The sequence below is a fragment of the Cuculus canorus genome, chromosome 1 (genome assembly GCF_017976375.1).
Source record: "Cuculus canorus isolate bCucCan1 chromosome 1, bCucCan1.pri, whole genome shotgun sequence".
NCBI classification, from domain to species: domain Eukaryota; kingdom Metazoa; phylum Chordata; class Aves; order Cuculiformes; family Cuculidae; genus Cuculus; species Cuculus canorus.
Genome location: NC_071401.1, coordinates 167512787 through 167534386, shown reverse-complemented (window position 1 = coordinate 167534386; position 21600 = coordinate 167512787). Strand labels below are relative to the sequence as shown.

General features: G+C 35.8%; 1 protein-coding gene across 2 annotated transcripts; it reads left to right on the top strand.

The window, feature by feature from the left end:
* The first annotated feature begins 2615 nt into the window (after positions 1 to 2615).
* KERA (keratocan) lies at positions 2616 to 16451 on the top strand. 2 transcript variants are annotated; one of them, XM_054085308.1, is made up of 3 exons: positions 2616 to 2673; positions 4187 to 5079; positions 10152 to 16451. In XM_054085308.1, exons 2-3 carry the CDS (start codon positions 4194 to 4196, stop codon positions 10322 to 10324), a joined length of 1059 nt encoding a protein of 352 aa, XP_053941283.1. In that variant the 5' UTR covers positions 2616 to 2673; positions 4187 to 4193; the 3' UTR covers positions 10325 to 16451. The 2 variants fall into 2 exon arrangements, with proteins under 2 accessions (XP_053941283.1, XP_053909271.1); XM_054053296.1 differs by lacking the exon at positions 2616 to 2673 and adding an exon at positions 2713 to 2888.
* Positions 16452 to 21600: the final 5149 nt, after the last annotated feature.

Genomic DNA, 21600 nt, shown 5'->3' with positions numbered 1-21600 from the left:
TCAAAACGAAAAGCCGCCCAAACCATTAGTCAAAATCTTGGCCATGATCTTTTATTAGTCTGTGAAATTTTATCACCATATATCACACTCTTTAAACAACAAATAGCGATGCCAGATGATGGAGAACTGAACAAAATGAATGCATGAAGGATAGTTTGCGTGTAATCATGAAGGTTTCACGGAAGGCAGGATTTTCTGCAAAGAATATTTGGGCAGCCAAACAATAGTTTGTTTCTGCAGAAGTCTTTCCAAAATTTTGAGTGCACGCAAGAATACACATTATAGTCCTCACACCCTTTCTTCTTCATTTTGAGGACTTGTTTTTTTTTTTTTTTATTTACACTGGTTTTGTTTGCATTAGGAAAGATGAAAATTAACATTATTGAGAAAGTATTAGCAACCGGTTTTGCTGTTTTCTTCTGCTAGTGAACAACATCACCGTTCAATGAGATGATAGCATATACGTTTGATAGGATCAAATACCTGATCCTCAAATCCACAACAGGCAGACTGTGCTGTGCCTCTCCCTTCCTGAGCATTGGTTCATACAAACAGTCCTACTGCCTGTCACAAGGTAACCAGCAAGTCCCTCTGACAGTAACTTTTGTGATAACATAATGACCACCTGCACATGATTAGCAATTCAAAGGGTAAATTCAACTCCCCATGATGCATAAGATGAGTGAATCTTTCTTTTTTTTTTTTTTGTTAAATGCGTAAAATTTGGCAACTTACATTTGTGTGTGTCACAACAGGTACCTCGCACCAGAACTCACTATTTTAAACTCCTCCACATACCTTTCATGAAGGATTCGGCTCATTCTTTAACGTTGGACAGATCTCAGTACTTCCACATCCTCTCTACACACTGTGAATATTTAGGACAAGCGCAAATGAATTTTACATTGCATTGCCTGGGTTTCACAAGAAGCATAGATTCACTTTTCATAGTGAAGGCTTCTTAAATCACTCACAGCTGAACAGACAACCATTTTAACCATCATGCAGTGGTTCCTCCAACTCTCCACATCTATCTTCTGTGGACTCCCGCTGAAAAGCCTTCTTTCTCTCAATTAATATGTGCCGCCGTGTCTTCTGCAGGAGGTCAAAGGAAAAGTTTTAAGGCCTAAGTGCTTAAAGTGACACTTATAATTAAAAGGTTGATAATATATTACATCTCATTTTTGTGCTTAAAATTAGTACCTCTGTGGAAAGCCAGAACCTTTGTTTTTAGGTATAGATGCAAATTATTTTTATCTAATTTATGCTTTCGAAATATTCAGCTTAGTGTGCATTAAGGGATCAATTTTATACCTAGCTGATAAGAAAGCCCTAATAATCTCTAAATGATATTGAAAATGCTGGAGTTCTAGCAGAGTTAAACATTTAACCACTTTCTTTATTTTGAAGCACATACTTAAGCCATGTAATAACTACAGGTAGGGAGGATGTATTTTTTTTCCTAAACAAGAACCAAGGTACTACAAACATGTACCTATGAATCAAATTTTATGATATATTTGATACTAGCCTTGCTGAAGTCAGTGGAAGCTGACCATGTAGTGAAGAGTTTCTTTCCTTTTTTTATTTACTTATCTTTCTCTTTCTGCTCTACGTCTAAACTTCTTTTTTAGACTTGCTTATTTCTAGGAAGCAAAACCTTAACCCTAACCTTAACCTTAACATTGTAGTTGTTAGATGTATCCTTATTTGCAAGAAATTAGATGAAAATGAATTAAAATAACTGTATAGATAAGTTTTATAACAAGCTCATAAAAGTTACCAGGACGTTTTCAGTATTCTCATCAGATTTTTCTTTAAAATAGTAATGCCATTGTTCTGGCTCTGAATATGGCTAGTTTTCCTGATATTAATTTGTTACTCTAAGTTTGGATTAAAAAAGAAAACAAAAATCTTCCAGACTGCTTAATGTGAGAAATATATGTCTATACCTTGGGTAGGAAGTTGGCTGAAAAGAGTTTACTTTAGACCAATGATAAAACCAGGTTATTAATTGGTGCCTTTGTAATTAAAACCAGACCTCACTGCAGGAGGCACTGGAGAGTATGATAACTTTGTAGGAATATATGAAAATATCTCCCTGAACAAAAAGGAAAAGGCATGCTTTAATCTCTAAAGAAATGAAAATACGTTATTAAAAAATTCTTAGTAAATGTTTTTGTTATCTTCTTCTTCTAATCAAGAATTATGTCTGCAAATGGCATGGCAGCATCTGCATTTGATAAAAATCAAATATAAAATATTTCCGTAGAAACAGATGGCACTGTTTTTAATTCTTAGTGGCCAGCTCAGGAACTATGAGAATGAATTATGATGTAAGTGAGCTTTGCATGTAAAGTATCTTTTGAGAAAGATTTTGAATAAAGCTATGTTTTGCGTTACCTGTTTCATCTAGACCAATTCCTCTCAACTACTAAAATATAAAAATCAAATGTCTTCAGCTCTGTGGCTGCTTGATATTAAAGTCAGGATTTCCTCTCTTTTCCTGCCTAGGTGCTGAGGTGCCTTAGTTATTTTAGGGGTTAAAAGCTGTAGCCACTGATGCATATATATTAGGCTGTATTCATAGAACACAGCTTGTAGCCTGACTCAAGCTATTACAGCCTAACAGCAGTGACCAATAGAAAGAGAAGAAGATCCAAGAAAGCTGAGGTAAGCCCAAACTCTGAAGCAATGTCAAATTACCAGCAATAGCTAGTAAGGTGTGTATGGCAATACATCTGGGAATACTAGCATGTACTTCAAGTTTTATATGCTATTAATTCTTAAGAGAATAGGAAGCACACACAGTGGTTAACAGCCAAAGGCTGTGAATTTACAGTGATTTCTAACAGGATTCAGATAGCTCCAGGAACTTGACTAATAAGGTAAATAATTTTATATTTCTTTTTTTTTAAATGTTATTAATGTTATGAATGTTTACACAGTAAGAAGGTATTTAATTTTCTAAATTAGAGATACTGTTCTTTAGAAATATTTTATTCTTTTCTTATTTGGAATGCATCCAGACGGCAGTTTCTGAGGTTGGAAAATCTGTAGGATTCTGCACTTGTTATTGCTAATAACAATGTTGAAATCTGTTAAATGACTATATATCATATCAAGCAACTTAAATGAGCTCTTACCCTTAATTGTGCATTGATTTTGGTGCATAAGAGAATTTACTTTTATTTAAATACTATTTGTGCCAAAACTAATCTCCTAATTTTAACTAGAAGTTTCAGATATCTGTCTCTTGCCTCTGAATAGGAAAATGCTTGCTAATCTTCATGAGAAAGCAAACAAGATTACAGACTCTGTGAAGCACTGTTTTTATGCTACTCAAATATTTCCTGTTGGAGTAAATAACCATCAATGACTTTGTTCATCATTTAGTGACAGAAGGCACTAAACAAAGCAAATAAATAAGTAAAACAGACACAAGATGCATGAGTGTATATGATAAAATTTGGCTAGGACTTACTCTTTGTGTAATTTAGATTAGACATTTGTTTTGATTCTTTGCTTTAGAGAACAGAGTTCATAACTTTGGATACGAGAGAGTGAATGAGGGAAGGGAATGGATTACTCAAACATATTCCCTCTAAGCTTTTTAAGAACATAGCCAACAAACAGCTGTTAAAACACTCTTTGATCTTTCACTTTTCTGTGACGACAAAAGACTTTGGAAAATCTGATCCAGATGCCACTATAATTTAAGAGAGAGGAAAAACAGAAAAGAGGGTATGATTAATTTTAAAAGGAGGAACTGGGCATAATATTATTTATGTCATCATAGTATTGATGGTTTTATTGAAGGAGGTAAATTATATAAACTAGTTTATAGCTCTTTACAGGAAAACAAATTTATAGGAAGCACTGATTTAATGCCAAAAAAATTCCGCATATGTTCATGTTGTTTGAAATTACACGCATGAACATCAGTTAAACTGGTAGCCAATGTGAAGTCTAAGTAGAGTCAGGACAACGTTTTAGACACTGAAATGTTTATACCTCTCATATTACTGTTCTGTTTCTCCTTAACAGGCTAGATAATGCCATAAAATACAGAATTTGGCTGTTTATAATGGAAATGTTATTTTGTATGTAATACTGTCTTGATAACCTAGTATGCTATTAGAGAGTTCTGTCAAGAGACAGCTAATTGTTTCTCTCTCCTTCCAAGGCAAACAATGACTCTAAAAGTCTATACAGCTGTTTTGTTCTTATTCTTGGTCAATTCTGTGTGGACTCGAAATGTGAGACAAGTTTATGATGAGTTGGATCCTGAGCATTGGTCTCACTACACTTCTGAGTGTCCACGAGAGTGCTTTTGTCCTCCCAGTTTCCCTAATGCATTATACTGTGATAACAAAGGACTTAAAGAAATACCTGCAATTCCAGCAAGAATTTGGTACCTCTATCTTCAAAATAATCTAATTGAAACAGTTTCAGAGAAGCCTTTTGTGAATGCCACTCATCTAAGATGGATAAATCTGAACAAGAATAAGATCACCAACAACGGAATTGAGAATGGTGTGCTGAGCAAGATGAAAAGGCTACTTTACTTATTCCTTGAAGATAATGAATTGGAAGAGGTGCCTGCACCATTACCAGTGGGCCTGGAACAGCTAAGGCTGGCTAGAAACAAAATCTCCAGAATCCCAGAAGGAGTCTTCAACAATTTGGAAAACCTTACTATGTTAGATCTGCAACAGAACAGTTTGTTGGACAGCGCTCTTCAAAGTGACACCTTCCAAGGACTCAACAATCTTATGCAACTCAATATAGCAAAAAATTCACTCAAGAAAATGCCTTTAAGCATTCCAGCTAACACACTGCAACTGTTTTTGGACAACAACTCCATTGAAGTGATACCAGAAAACTACTTCAGTGCCATACCCAAAGTGACTTTCCTTAGGCTAAACTACAATAAATTATCTGATGATGGTATTCCCCCAAATGGGTTTAATGTTTCATCTATTCTAGACCTACAGCTGTCTCACAATCAGCTCACGAAGATTCCACCTATCAATGCTCACCTTGAGCACCTTCACCTTGATCACAACAAAATCAAAAGTAAGTTTATTGTCAGTGTGGGATCCTAGCAAGACCTAATTATTTTTAAATGTTTAATTTATTACAAAAAATGCTCTTTGAAATAAACAGGTTAAAAAACATGCTCTAGGTTATAGGGAGATGGGCAAGAGGACCTCCTAAAGGCCAGTTTTCAAGTCAGGTTTAAGACATGACAAATGTGTGCATGGAAGTAATGTCACATGTGAAAAGTGTTCAAATGCATACAGAAAAAAACCACTGTGCAAGCAGATCAGAAATATGAGTGGATTAAGAAGAATTTGTGCGTTCACTTTTTGAGTTATACATATGCCAATAGCCACTTTATGGGAACCGATCATGTTTCCCACAGGAAGGCTAATAGTAAACAAGTTTACTATGCTCAGTTCTTCTGAGTATCTATCTGTCTACCTAAACTATGCAGTAGGAGCTTGATGTAAAGTACCCTCAAAACAGAATAAAAAGTTGGCTGCACAACAAGATAACACAAGATATTTCAAATATGAATAATTAGAATGTGGATGTTGGTTATTCCAGGCTTGAACACCCTCCCCATCTTTTGTACACTGTGCACAAAATGCTGACGTTTGGGTTTAGTCTTCCTAAAAAAACCTTTTCACTTACTTCACAGAAGCTCTGTCTTGCTAAGGTTTGTCTTCTTGAATGTTTTCTAAGATTTTCCACTTTGTATAAATGAGACAAGGTTTTGCACCCAAGACAACAGAAGCCTGTTGTCATGTCATTGTTCTGCTTCTAGCACTGCTCCCAGATTCATATAGGCAAAGCAAGGATGTGGTAATTAGAGCCACTGGATAAAATATCTCCTCAGTAGGTCCTGCACATCTTAAATCATTTGTTTCTTCCTATCTATCGCTGCATAGAAGGTAATCAAGTCTCTACATTTGTCTTCCTGTCATGGTGGTTTAATTGAATAAATGGTTCCTAACTTATACGTTGTGTCACTGTAGTACACAAATATGCTAAAAATAATGGTTTGGCTTCTGCAAATGTATAAATATTATAAAGATAAGTACACATATTTAAGTGGTCTGTGAGAAGTCTAATGCTTAACTAGAGTTAGGCCATACTAACTAAGTTGTTACAGAACATATTTTATTACATCCTGGTTAAAAGAGTGTTTATTATAATTGCTTCACTGCAGGCCCTCAGGTGCAGACTTCTCCTGTTGCTTTAAGTTAACACTAAACTGAAATCAATGGAATGTAACCTGTCCTGTTTAAGAAGTGTTTTGCCTCTGGATAGAAAATGAGTATTTAAAGAGCTGCCAAATTATCTTCCTTTCCTACATAAGTCTATAAAATTTTAAAACCATGAAAATCAACCTGTGCAGTATCTGCAAACTCATGTCCCATAATCCAATGACAAATGAGTATCCATAAGCATAAAATAATTTTTGACAAACCTTACATTCCTTAGTATGTTTAGCAATTTTCAATTTTTTTAAAAATATATTCCTAGAAACTATGCGTAAATTGGCCAAACAGTTATCAAAAAAGAAAACTTGACACCTTAAATAAAATACAAGTATTACATAAGGCACATTCTACCACATAGCATAATTATTCAAGAGGTAAGGGATAATGACATATTCTCCACGTGACATTTCTCCAATGGATAGTATCTCAAAGAGCCTTTAGGATTACAAACAAGGAATGTAATTCCATCAGGCAGGAGTAATAAGATGTTGCAATAATTCTGCAGGTTGTTTTTGTCTTCTTAAGTCCAGAACATTAGTGATTGGTCATTACTTTAAGATAACCAATGTAAAAGATTTGCAAGAAAATAACTGTAAAAGCCTGGATCTGGTTTCTCCACAAAAAAAGTCCTCCTGAAAGTTTACTTTACTTGTGCAGTACAAGCCCCTTTTATAACATTAATTCTCAGATACTCCTGCACATGTGCCACTTGATGCTCTTTTACCTCCCACTGGTTCATTACACTACTAGCATCACAAGAGCTCAAGTATCAGAATTTCTGTGTAAACACTATTTGCCTACTTTTATTGTAATATATTGTATAATATCAGCTCTTTGTATAAGTCCAAGGCCTTGTTTCTCCTGAGAGTGTTTATGAAGATATAAGGTAATATCCTGCAGCCCAGTGAAGTCAATGATAACCTCATCAATAGTCTTGGTGAAACCAGGATTTCACGTGTGATCCCTTCCCTGAGGATCGCAATGCACAGATAAAACAAGATCTCTAAGTTAGGAAGTAAAATTAATATAAACTAAAACTAATTATGGCTATAACAGATATGGACTACACTTCTTCCATGGCATTTTAAAACACACTTTTACATACTGAATTATGAGATACACATGCAAGGCTCTGGGAAGATGTCAAATGATGGAAAAGGGAGTGTTAGAGGAAAGAAAAAGAGGAAAAGGCATGAAGTGATGATGTAGCAACTGAGCAAGGATAAGCAGGTTGTATAGGGATAGGTCCTCTGAGCTATTCTGTATGCAAAGAAAGGGAGAAATCCTTGGGCCAAGTAGCAATGCCAGTCTATCAAAATCCATTACAGAATAATTGGAAAGAAATGGCTGGAGTTACAGATCCTGAGTTACATTGTCAGATCCTTGCTCTGTACCTGGTACTGGATTCTTTTCTGGAAGATCTCAGAAAAGAACAGATTTCCATGTTGACCTGTGACTTCTGCAGTTAAATACCATATGAAAAGGAGAAAAGGAGTCCAATGACTTGAGCCGGACTACAGTGAGCACAGCTAGGGTTTATAAGATTAGGACAGAAATACCCTTACATCCATATATGTCAGAATACACCTATCTTCTACATAAACATACTTTCTGAGTGTTTCTAAATTATAAGTTTTACCAGAAAAGAAATAGGTTCTTTTGTGTTTTTTTGAGCAGACATACTCTATTAGCCATTAATGAGGACCTCTTCTGCTGTTTTAGCCTAGAGCAGCTCCAGGGTCTCACTTTTAAGTGTTACACCAATTCACAATACTGTTGACAACAGGTAAAATTCATCTTATTTGAATTAACCATCTTAGATTTTTGTATTTTGTGTGGGTTAGTCATACAGATCACCTACTCATCAAATGGAAAGAGATACACAATTGAAGAGAGAAAATCATCTCGTCTTAAGAAGATGTGGATGAACTTTCAGAACTATTTCTCTCTTTCCAGAGTTTATAAACAGAGTCTAAATGGTTTACTTAGACTGACACTTACCTGCTACATGAATCAGTTTAGATGGGGTGAATTGTACACTTGTAGATGGATTGCTCTGCCCCTTTTGCTTAAGCAAAATTCAGCAATATACTGATGAGCAATATTGAAGAGAAGAGCAGAGAGACTTTTACTGTTTTGATAGTTTGGGGAAGATTTACTGCTCAGGCAAAAAGAACAATACGAAACCAAACCACTTCACACACATCATCAGGAAATAATTTCTTTATAGGTGGCCTGTGCTTAGATAAATGCTGCCTCTCTTTCAGGCTGGAGTGATTAATCTAGTGAAGACTAGTGCAGTGGAATAATTTCTAGGTCAGAGAGCACAGAGGTTTATAAAGCACTTGAAGCCATCTTGTCTCCTAAGGACAGTAGTGCTGACCTGGAATGGCAGGTATTTTCTGCTACGTGATTTTGATTCACTTGCAAAACTTTTGATAATGGCTTTCATAACCTCACTCTCAAACTTCTTGCTTCATATCTTCACACATAAAAATAAGTTGTAGCTTGCTTCTTACAAGAATATCAAAAGCTTTACAAAGATAAATCAAACTTCACAACATAGGCAAAGACATTTTGATATCATGGGTACAATAAAAGTTTTAGGCACCAGACAACTGGATGTATCTATCAAGTTTCCATGATAAAAATGAAGTCAAATTCCAAGATATTGCAAACAACTGGGTAGCTTTTCTGAATCAGCAAATGTTTTACTCTTTTGGGAAAAAAAACACCAAAACACCATAGTCTTCTCTTTTTTTTTTTTCCATCATAGCATTTAACCAATCTTGAGGATTGTAATAAAAAGAAATGTGCATATTATCTTTGGTAAATATAAGTGGAGAAAAAAATTGGTAGAAAACATTTCCTGTTTCTGGGCTGCTAAAAAAACTGTGCTCAGAAAAACTCTGCTACACTCATGTTCTCCATTCAACCACTTCTTTCAGGGAGTCTGGGGTGGACAAGAGAGTCAAGCAGTGAAACCAATCACTAAATACTATAATTCAGTCAAAGGAATTTGACATCTTTGATAAACAAATACCACTTCAGTGTTTTCTGAAATAAGGCCATTTTGAGACTGGAACAGGGCAGCATTAGCCTCATTATTCAACAACTGAAGGCAAGATATGCAAAATATTTTAGCCAAATGATAGCGCAGAGGTAACTTAGTAGAAGCACCCAAAGAACCCAAACTTTTCAGCTCTTATGAAAATGGGTAATGATTTAAGCCATAGTTTCAAATTTTATCTGAACTGAAAAAAATCTGTGTGGTTTGCAAAGAATTTTGAGAACTTGTTGGCTTTCAGAGTAGAAAGAGAAATATCACACTTCACAAGTTATATTTTTGCCATTAAACTGACTCTACTGAAGAATTAAAGAGAACAGGAAAGCACAGATGTTAAAACAAGCAGACACTATATGAAAAGCTCCTGTCATTCAATACAGTTATTTTGACTGTGAGATACTCATTTGGAATGTGAGATACTGTAATTGCAGTAAGGTGTTCAAAATCTCTCTTCATTAAACTCTGTCTGAGAGCAAAGAGCTGTTAATAGTAGTTGCCCAGTAGTTGTCTAAATTAGTTCCCTCTGTCCAAGATAGAATTTTGCATCTAGTTTGCTTTATTCATAATTGCAGCAATTAAATGTGATTCACTGATTTTTATTATATTGTTAAGATACTTATTTGCTTGATCAAAAAAGAATTTAGTTGTTAATTTGTCTTTTTCTACCTCTAAGAGTGAATGTCTCCTATACAGATATCAGTGCGAGCCTATTTTATATGTTTTTCAAATGAATTTTACCTTCATAAGTGTTTCCCACGGAAATTATCTATCCTGTTGATCTACATTTTCAGGTGTCAATGGTACTCAGATATGTCCTGTCTCAATTGCTGTAGCAGAAGACCATGGTCTTTATGGCAACATCCCTCGCCTCCGCTACCTTCGCCTGGATGGAAATGAAATTCAACCTCCAATCCCATTGGACATCATGATATGTTTCCGACTACTTCAAGCTGTTATCATATAAAGATATCATAGTGTCACTTTTGAGCTGTGAGAGTGCTAAAATACAAGTTTTGCTGGGATGAAACTTGCTGTAACTCATAAATCAAGAAGTAACAGCTCTTTTTTCCTTTATTTTTTTTCTTTGCTTGCATATACATACAGCTGAAAAGACTGGTCATCTTTCAGAAGATATTTTGGATAGACATGAAACGTGCTTAACTTTGCCTAAGAATTCCTAGTGTGAATATATTGAAAATCGCCTGTGTAATATCCCAAATATTCCAAAGCAAATTCTCGCCTAGTCTGTCCTCCTTGTCGAATACTATAATGTCTATCCTGCTAACATCATTGCTACAGACAAATTATATTTCTTAATGTTATTACATAGTAATTAACATAATGAATGGGGGCTCTCTTGACTAAACATACATGCTTCAAAAATCATGAGTTGCAGAGCTACTAGCTATCAGAACTGCCCCACTGTCTTTTTTAAGTTAGTGACTAATGGTGAACAATCACTTAGCATGTAAATGACTCATAAATTGCTGTCATCATTTGGAGACTGATACTTTTACAGCAGGAAGTATATGAGACTCAGGGTCCAAAGCAGTAAGCGGCATAGATGATGTTTTATGGATTAATTCAGTGTATGATTTCAAAATTAGAATACACTGAGCCAACTCAAATTCAGGAAAATTAATTTAATGAGATAAAATCTTTATGTACCAAAATGCCAGTTTTCTGTAGTTTCATTCTTCAGCATTCCATTTCTTGATTTGACATCATTTCTTTCTGTACCTTTGGGAAAATCACTGAATATTTAGATCGTTTTCAGTTTCCATAGAGATAAAAACAGTAGCACATATTTTACAGACTAGGAACTTCCCAAAAGTTGGAATGGTTGGTTAATATAATGGCGAAAAATAGGAAATTAAGCCATACATCCTCCCCTTTTACACCTAATTATTCTAGCCAAATATTTGCATAGAAATTGTATCAGTTTAAGCAAATACTATCAAGTCAAAGCAATGTTTGTCTATCTGGTGACTCTTATACACACGTGTAATAACACTGGATTTTAGAGAAGTCCAGATATTTAGAATGCATCAAATTCACAATTCACTAACAAGGGAGATATTGGTAGGCAGCTTTTTATAAAACTTGGCTCTATTCTTTCCATTTTTATAAATATCATTGGGATTTCAATATACACTTTGAATATCAGAGTCTGCTTGTCACTAGGAGAGAACAACATTTTTATTTCTTGTAGCAAACAAATCAGACTATCCATCAGTTGTTATTTTAGTCTTCTTGTATTTGTAGATAGAAGCAATTAGTTGCTCTTGGCAACCTATGGCTTGCACCTACTTGTAAGATTTTAAGACTGGCTTCGGTATCAAACATTTAAGATTATCCATGTGTTATAATTATTCCTTTGAAGATGAAGCATTTTCTTAGAAACACATTTTTGAAAGGGTTGAGAATGGCAATTTCTAATCCTTAATACCTTTTTATCTGAAAATCAGGCCTTATTCTGCTCCAATGCACTTGTGGAAATAACCCCGGTGCAGAAATCCAGTATAGAAATAACTCATTCAAAGATCTTGTCACAAAACTCATTTATTTTTGCAGTTCTTTTCATGTGATTGAAGAGAAACTCCTGCCCTCCTAAGAAAATATTTTCTGTACTTCTGTGTTCATTCTATATGGAAAAAGGCAGATTTGAGAACTCTTTACAGTATGTATGCATGTTTACCTATGTTCTTTATCAGTAATAACATAGTTATTTATTTTTTGGAAAAAAAAAAGTGACAAAATACTAATTAAATTATAACAATGATTATGTGCTTGTACTTTGAAATTAATTTCTACCTCAAACACAGAACAAATATGCATACTCCAAAGTGAATATTCACAAGCATATATGCACATTAATAACATTATTTACAGTTCTAGCTGACAGTATGTCAAAGTATCTTGAAGTTCCAGCTAAAACATATGACTTTTTTAGGCACCATATAGCTTAGGAAAGTCTAACCCTTACCCAAAGAATGTCAGGCTTACATATGAGAAGGAATGATGTGCAAAATCATATATGAACAACGGAGCACGAAGGTACTCAATTTTCTTGATAGGGACATTATGTGATAAAATCAGCAATATATAACCTAATAAAATCACTTTTAAAAGTTATTTTCCACCAATTGGCCTGATATTAATGCATATTTCCAATCCACTTTAGGGCGGAAAGCCCTATAAATTAATTCTCCAAAGGTCAGTGCTATCTTATGGAACAATCTTTGGACACGTGCACATCAATGTGCAAGATTTGTCTCTAGCAAATCTTAGTTAATCAGAGTGAAGACAAAAATGCATGATACATCCTTGGACAAGCTTTTATTGTGGTGAGGAGCTGCTGCTGCCAAGTGCTCTGTGTTCCATACCTTCGATTGAACCCACTGACTCCACATCTGGGGACTGTTTAATAAAGAGAAAATCCTACGTATCTTCATTCAAGCTACTTTGTCCCATCTTGATTCCCTCTCCCAGAAAGAGCAGTATGAAGTAGAATGCAAAACAGTTAAGTTAATGAAGTGACCTTCAGAGGTAAATCAACCTTATTTGGGCGTGGAGCAACTTTCCTGTATGGATGTCTCTCTTTGCAACAGACTTAATGTTCTTAAATGTTCTGGGAAAGTTAGTGAAATTTCCCTTCAGATTACAACAACAGCAGGCCTAAATTTCATTACCGCCCAGAATGAAACAATGTAGGCTTTCAGCCACATCTAATCCAATCCATTTGTTATTCCAGAAGACTATAAAGGACAATGAAATACACAATGAGCTTTTCCCTAAGACGAGGGTAAAAAGCATCACTGAGCTTGGAACTCTGGTGGTGATTCTTAATCCAAAATGAATCTTAGATTCCCAACTGATATTTCCTTGTTCAGAAAAAATTTCAGTCTCTTCCAGTGCAAGGTGGGAGGAACAGACCTCTCAGCTGTCCCATCTGAACCCACAGGTACCTTCATCAAGCTGACATGTGTTTTACTTAATTAATTAGAGCACACTGCAAACAGTGCTGAATGGAAAATCATGTACAAAGATGTTCACAAGAAGTATGAGAAGTAGAGTACAAAGCAGGTCACCTTAAGAACAATGTAGTTGTGGTCAGTCATTAAATAAACCACAGACAGCTAGTGCTTTGCCAGAAATGCATATTACATGCAAGTTAGTCTCAAAATTATGGTAGTTAACACGGAATAGATAAATGTGCTGTCACCTCAGCACCTCAGACAGTTGGTCTGCAAAGAAAAGCATTAAAGCAAAATGAGGGGCTTAAGAACTGAGAAGTACTCAGACATGTCTGCCAGCTTGACTGGAGGATGCATGCTGCTTCTATCAAAAAACTATGTGGTTTTATAACACATCTGGCTCTGCAGGAAGAAAAATCTCTTATAAATACTACCAACATAGTTAAAAATTCAACCATGTACATGAATCTTTCTTCTTAATACTCTGGCATTTTCTCTTTCTCAATATTCCAGGCAATTTGCTACCACTTTGTTCTTCAATAATTTTATTGGCAAACACTAGCACAACCATCTGCAAAGATGCTAGTGACCACAGCATCCTGCATGACTCTTGTATGAAGGAGGAAAGTTAAACACTAAGAAGTAAAAATTGGGAAGGCAACTAGAAAGACAATTTATAAGTTTGTAATGACTAACTCCAACACATATCCAGTGTCAGCTAGTATCCCAATTCTGCCATGTGTGGCAGAGAATATCTGTCATTGTTGAAATCAGCAAATAATCACCTTTCTCTTGACTGAAATTCTCTACTATAACTGCATTTCTTTCTCCAGAACTCATTGCCCACTTAAACATAAAAGATAGCTTCGAGGCACCACATGTCCACATAGTGATACTCAGGAGTAGTACTAACCACTTCACGTCAAGCATACAAAGCAACACATATCGTTAGCATCATGTTCTCCTTAACTAATTTACCTTCTTTCCACACCAGCAGAGGTAATATTGCTTCTGGGTCCTGTGCTTGGTCTGTCAGTGCTCATTCAAACCAATCTACACTGTAGCAAATTTGAAACCTTCCCCAATACATTTTTTTTCTTACCCCAAACTGTTGCCCACAGTCTAGGTATTTGCTGTGCGCAAATTTTTCCCACAGCAAAATTTGCCCACAGCCAATTTTGTCTTGGTTTCTGCAGCACACACATTTGACAAACCTATCTGCCTATCGACTTAGTTTTATTTCTTCAGAGCGTTTTAGCTTAAGTACGTTTATGCATGCTGAGCTAATGGCTGTTCTGATTTCATCTTTTTCCTGGCAGTTCAGCTGCGTCTGGTTTTCTCTAGGGGGAACACAGTCCTGACCACCCCACACATACTGCAGCAGAACAGCATGCCCCATTGCTCACAGCATTCACACCTCCTGCTATACACATGCATGGACCCAGGCTTGTGCTGTCATGTAGACAGGTTATATCTGGAAAGCTCTTTTCCAAGACTTCCCATCCGCAGACATTTTTGTAGGAAAATTAGTGAAGAAACTGGAATCACATCTTCCACAAAAAAAAGCTGTTTCTAATTAGAGGTTGGGGCAATGAAAGTTACGTGTAGAATTAGCAGCTTTCATTGAAGGTAGATTTCTTTTCAATAAACTGTTTATTTATTAAAATATGCTATTATAATTTTTATGAATTATTAGTGAATTCAGAAAAAAATATGTAAATATTATCAGCCACAGGAAAGAAAAAGAATTCAAAACATTTCTGATGCATTTTATTTAATAATCCTGTTGCTATGTCATCCATGCAGCGTGATATGCCCTTCTTCAAGTAGTGTAACCTTGCAATTTGCCTGAAATCATGCTCCTACTACTAGGAAGCTTTTTTTTAAGGAGGATAATATCCTTGTGATGCTCTGCTTAGCTTCAGTGCTTTAAATAATCCATTGATTCTCTATCCTGGCAGAGAGGATGGCCTTCATGGTATTACAGGATTTAGGCTCAAATCCTTGTCTGAATCAGAAGCAGAGTGATTTGGAGTGTAGATTTTTTTACTCTGAGGAGGCTGCTTGAGCACCAGACTAGAGGTTCACTCTGTTTTATGAATCCTAAGATTTATTTCTTTTAATGACTGGAACTGCTTCAAACGAAAGAGACTGATAGCAACCCTTCCCAAAAGGGTTTAGCAGCAGAATAAGCAGGAGTTACACCTAAAATGTATTCTCTGAGAAAGCTGCCAGTCACAAGGCCCCCAAACTCTCTGCCTCTGAATTACTGGACAAATGGGGAAATAAACGCTGTTGGTCAGAATTTCCTCTGAAGGTCATGGTGTTTTGGATCTTCTCAAAAGCTAGTCATTTATGTATTTGGTTTAGTTTAACGTAAGTTTTTTAACATTCAATTTAAAATGCAGCATATAAACATTGTGTGAATTTTATTTTCCATGTCAATAAGAAAAGAAGATGAAAATATTTAATTCTTACTCAAATAAACATAAATATTTTTGTATTGGTTGAAGGGGAATGGATATAACTGGAGAGGGGCAGATTTAGGCTGGACATAAGGAAGAATTTCTTCACCATGAGAGTGGTGAGGCACTGGCACAGGTTACCCAGGGAAGCTGTGGGTACCCCATCCTTGGAGATGTTCAAGGCCAGGTTGAAAGGACCTTGGGCAGCCTGACCTAGTGGGAAGTGTCCCTGCCCATACCAGGGGAGTTGGAACTGGTCGATCTTTGAGGGCCCTTCCAACCCAAACTAGTCTATGATTCTATGTTTCTATGTTTCTATGTTTCTATGTTTCTATGATTCTATGATTTTTCCATGAATTGTCAGGAGAAGGGTTTTCTGATAATGCATAATGATATGTCCCTTCTTTACCTTTCTCAGAAACAAACATTAGTCTCATGATGTGGATGGATTTAATGTTTTGGTTTTTTTCCATACTGACTATTGTGATCATTGTGATAGTTAAGGGCGAGCTCTTCCAAATTTACAGAAACTGTTTAAACATAGGAGCTCAGGCACAGCCCAGCTGTTATAAGTGTTGCTGAAAGCTCATATAAACATATCCTTTGTTTAAAAAAAAAGGGGGAGGGGGATCTGCTTTGAAAACTGTTACTGTTTACCGTTTTCAGGAAAAATATGTCAAATAGCCCTTCAGTTTCCATTAACTTTTTTATTATTTCCATAACAGTTCTGATAAATTCATGTGAATTTATTTAAAAGAAAATAAACTTTGAACAAGCATATCTTTTCATTAGCAGATGATTCAAAATGTTTTAGATAAATCTTTTCACATTGGTCTGCTAGAAGTTACGTATTGTATTGAATATTTTCATCCTATTAAAAAGAAGACACTTAAAACTTCTAAATTGTCCTTGCTATCTGTGTGTGTAGAGACACGTATTTCAAATTTAAGATTGGTTTCTAATTCAATCAAATGTCTGAAAAATCTAGGAATCACCTGAGCTAGTGATTGCAGTCTACTTGCTTGCTGGGAATGGAAATTCCTATTCTTTCAGGAGAGTAAGCCCTCAGAACAGAATAGCTTAACTTGTCTAAAGGTGAGTGGGACGTACTGAAACCTATGCTGTCTACAATGAAAAAAAGTTGGACAAACTGCCAATTATCTAGTTCGTACAGCCCTTGGCGAGGATTAGGTGGTGCTTCCCCTCCGCATCACAAGATCATGGAGTTCTTTTGCCAGTTACTGCTGAATTGTAAAGAGATACAAACAGTGTGGCACACTGATGTTCTTTTCGGGGAAAAAAAAAAAAAAAAGAAAAAAAAAGCCCTTTAGAATCTTATATTTTTGGGAAAACTGCCTGTTTAGGAAGAATTCTTAGATCTCAACATTTGTGCAGAAGCTTCAGCTGTAGTTGGTATCAGTGCTACGCAGTACTCCCAGATATATGAAAACATTTTTGTTGTAGCTAGTGTCTGGCCAAATAACAAAACAACTGTATTTGCTGTTTGTCATGTTACCAATATAACCACAGTTTTATAAGGAAGGAGACAAGCAGTAAAAAAAATGGCAGTGAGAGAATGAGAGATGTGAAAAAGAAGACAAGGGGGAGAAAAGAAGAGGAGTTTTGAATGCGGGGATAAAAGAGAAAGATTGAATATAAGATTAATGTGGAAAAGAAGGAAGATTGAGAGATGCCTTTTGGGGCATCCCTTTGTATGCAAGTAAGAGAAGAGGGAAGGAGACACAAAAACCTCAGATGTTTTATGGGAGGAAAACTGAGAGCCTGGAAGCTTGGAAACTACTGGTCCACATTATTTTTTGTGGCAGTGTTGTGGTCTTTCCTAAAACCTTAAAACCTAAGTCTTACAATGCCTCAGCCTAGTCTAGCATTACTTCTTTTGGGAACTGGCAGGACAGCAACAGCTAATAACAAATGTTTAATACTTGTAATGCTGTCTAAAGCACTGTGATTAATACATAATCCAACATTTGAGTCCTGTCCAAACACAAAGAAACTGCGCCAATATGAAAATAACACCCATGAGCTTTCTTCAGATCCTGCATTATTGCATTCTGTTCACTGTTTCATGCTGATGTGGAGTTGCCTTTTAGAATGAATTCCAGGAGTATGTTAATATGCCACAACCATGAATTTCGTTGAAGATTTGTTGGAAACCACATGAAGAGGCAGTGTCAGCTGGCAAATCAACTCCGCAGTGTCCTCGGGCTTAACCTTTATCTTGTAAACCATATGGTTCTCCATGTGCTTAGTTTTATCAGCTAATGTTTTGGATACTGGCTGATACAACATCTATCATCTGCTAATTTTCAGTGGCCCTCTAACTTGAGTTTTTCAGGTGTACTGTGGCCCCTTAAACACTTTCAGGTGTTGAATTGTAACTAAGATGTACAAGTTAAAAAGCAACATTTTAATTCTTGCTGGCCTCCAGTTAATATCATGCAATGAAGAATTCCTCATTTTATCGAGGAATACCAGAAAAAAGAGTGTGCATGCTTAGGAGAAAAGTCGACATTGGATGGTTATGGAAACAATGTTTAAAGAAATTTTAACTACAATCCCAACACTAGTTAATAATAAAATCTTTAATATCTCTACTCTTGTAAATGGAAGAGCTTTGTAAATTCATTTATGAAAAATGGACAACTGAATACTTAAGCTTAATTAATATGGATCAAATTGAATTTAAACTCAGATTGTAGAATATTAGAAATCCAACTCTCAGGATTTTTTTTTCACTGGTTACCTTTCCAGATGAACACTTTTTAGGCTTTTTTTTTTTTTTTCCTAATGGCAATTAAACATCTGATACTGCATCCTTTGGGTTGTTCTAGGAATCTAAGTGTGATTATTCGCTTATTACATGAATAGGTTGGGTTATTTTGGTCCTGAAAAAATTCTGGTCAACAAATAACAGTGAAAACAGCAGCTTTGTTTTGAAATGGCCATGACAGCAATAACAACAAAATTCATCTGTTTCCTCACCCTGGGCTGTGAAATTAGTGAAGGACTCATTCCCAGACAGTGATGGTGACCTTTTGGGCTCCTATTAAAAAATTAAGGGAAAAGAGAAGGGTAAAAGAAAAACTGTGTGAATTTCCCTAAGCCCCTTTCTACTTTAACAGTATCTAGTAAAGAGATTAACTCTGAGGGATGAACTGCAGTGACAAATAGGAGGGAAAGCTGAGAATAAAGGAATTAATAGCTCTTGTGTCAAACCCCTCTACCCGCAGTATTAATTTTTGGCTCAACCTTAACACAACAGCATTTTTATTTCAATACGTAATCTAGTTAAGGAAAAGAAATGTTAGTTTGGATCATGCATTCCCTCTCCACATCTACACATATCCTTGTCAGAATCCTACAGTGATAAGGTTGCTCTCTGTCTCAACAGCGCATGATAAGTATGCGCATTTTGGTATGTTGTTATCTAATTAAATATGTGCAACACAAAGAAGAAACATAGTGCATGCACATACGACAAGGTAAAGGAAGAACCAAAAGAGTGAATAAAAGATATTATGAAATTAAGACTTTTATGAAACTGGTTTTAGTTAGTGAAAAAATGAAGGTTTTATCTATAATCAATGCTTCAAGCTATTCCGGAAATAATCTAGGAGAAATGAAATGAGAATGAGGTACATGAAAGCTTCTGGGTTTGCAATAGTAACAGCTGTCTCTGGAGAACCTGGGCAAGCAGGTTTTTTAAAATTCAAATATGTCTGTTTTAAATAGCATTTTCAATTCAAGCATGCATCTCTGTCCATTAAAACAAAGAAAATGTCCACAACTAAGCACAGAGGACAAATGCCATATGATCTTCAATAATCAACCTTATAATCAAACACCATGTAATTAGTGCAAGAATTGAATATCAAAAATATGTTGTGATTCCATGAAATGTACCCTTAAGCATTTGTGAAAAAGAATAGATATTCTAGGACTTGTGCCCATTTATCCCATTCTGTTCCACATGAAAGAAATTATATTAAATAAACTGAATATCTGGAAAAAATTAAATCATCATCTCCCATTGGCAAGCCTAAAGGAAAAAATCACAAGAAAGCACAGTTTTATACAATAAAAGTTCTCATGTTTCATGGAGTAAAAGGGAAAAAAAAACTGCCAGAGGGAAAGCTTTTATTACCCTCAGTTATTCCTCTTCTCAGACAGTATGTAAGGGAGTTCTCCTCTGCTCCTTTCTGTTATCTTTCTTCAATGATCTAAAGTTGCAGACATAGTACCCAGAGTTATTTAAATGAAACCATTTCAATCTCTGTTGAAGAAAATCCTACAGAAGAAATTTTCACTGATACAGTGACAGTCATTGGCACTATACAGTAGCAACCAAAACAGACAGGTCCCCTGAGCAGACTTCTTTTTAGTGATAAAAATGTCTGGCTTTTTTACTGCCCTCGAGTTCTGTTTAAAGCAGCATATGGGTCAAAATCTGCTGTTTTTAATGGTGTTACAGAGGTGGCAACCTCTGTAACAAGAAGGCAAGGACTTTCTCCAGCAGACCAATCTCACTGCAGGCCCCAAATGATTTACCTTAGAGATGGTTTCAGTTCAGTAATGGAGTTTTAGAAGTCATGCTTTGCTCTTAATTAACTTATATTCAGTTTTGCCATATCATACCAGTGTAGTAGCTATCATTATGCTGTGATAAAACATTCAGGACTCAATTTTTTTTTTTAATCTGCACTCTGACATGAGAATCGAAGTATTTTCAGTAGCTGAGGCTGTATCCCTTAGTCTTTACTAAGGAGAAGACATACTCTATGAGTACTAGAGATTACAAATGAGATACGCATTTACATGTTTGCATAACAGAGATAACCTGAAATTCCTATTTTCCTTCCAGCAAATGATAGTGTGAGTAACTGCTCTCCCATTGCTCATTTTCCTCACACAAGTAATTTCTTCACACTACTTGATCTTTAACTTCTTTGAAGAGGATTCCCCAATCTTCTGCTGAAGGTTGTTATTAAAGAAACTAGAATTTTGAATGGGAAAACATGGAGCTTACACTTTTTCTGCTGTAATTCTCTACAATGTTATCTATGTCTTCTTTACTGCTATGAATTTCTCCCCCGCTCTTCTTTCGGACCTCTCCTTCTCCCTGCTGTGGTCTGAATTATATCACTACATGCCATACTGTTTCCTTTGCCTGAGTTATTTTCCCAAATATGGCTGTTGCTGGTATTTTTATAAGGCTTAGTTATTGGAATGTCATACATCTATTCTCTGATACAGAAATTTCTATTTTTCAACTTCTCTCTCCTCACACTTGATCATTCATTCACAATTCAGACATAAAAAATATAGTTTCGAATCAATTTCCTTACCTATTGTTTTGACCACATAAGGCTATAGCAGAACATTTCCACTTACTCCCTTTCCCCAGATGATGAAATTCAAGCTTCTGATCTTCATGTAGGACTTGTTCATTTGGAGAAAAAAATCTCAATTAATTGATACCACATAATCAAATTTGTATATTTCTGTGGGTTTATCCTAAAACTACCAAAGGCTTTTCACTGTCTTGTTCTTACTGTTGGAAAACTTTTGTTTCACCTGAACTTCTACATGATTGATGTAGGCCCTTTTGCTGTGGTGCCAGCAGAATTTTTTGTTCCAGTTATATACAGTGGACCAACTTGCTTCTAAAAGGAATCAGCAGAAAGCTGCGGACATGTGGGCAAACAGCACTATAATCACCACATTGCTCATCAAAGAACAGAAACAGAAATAAAGCACCGTTTGTACAATGAAATTTA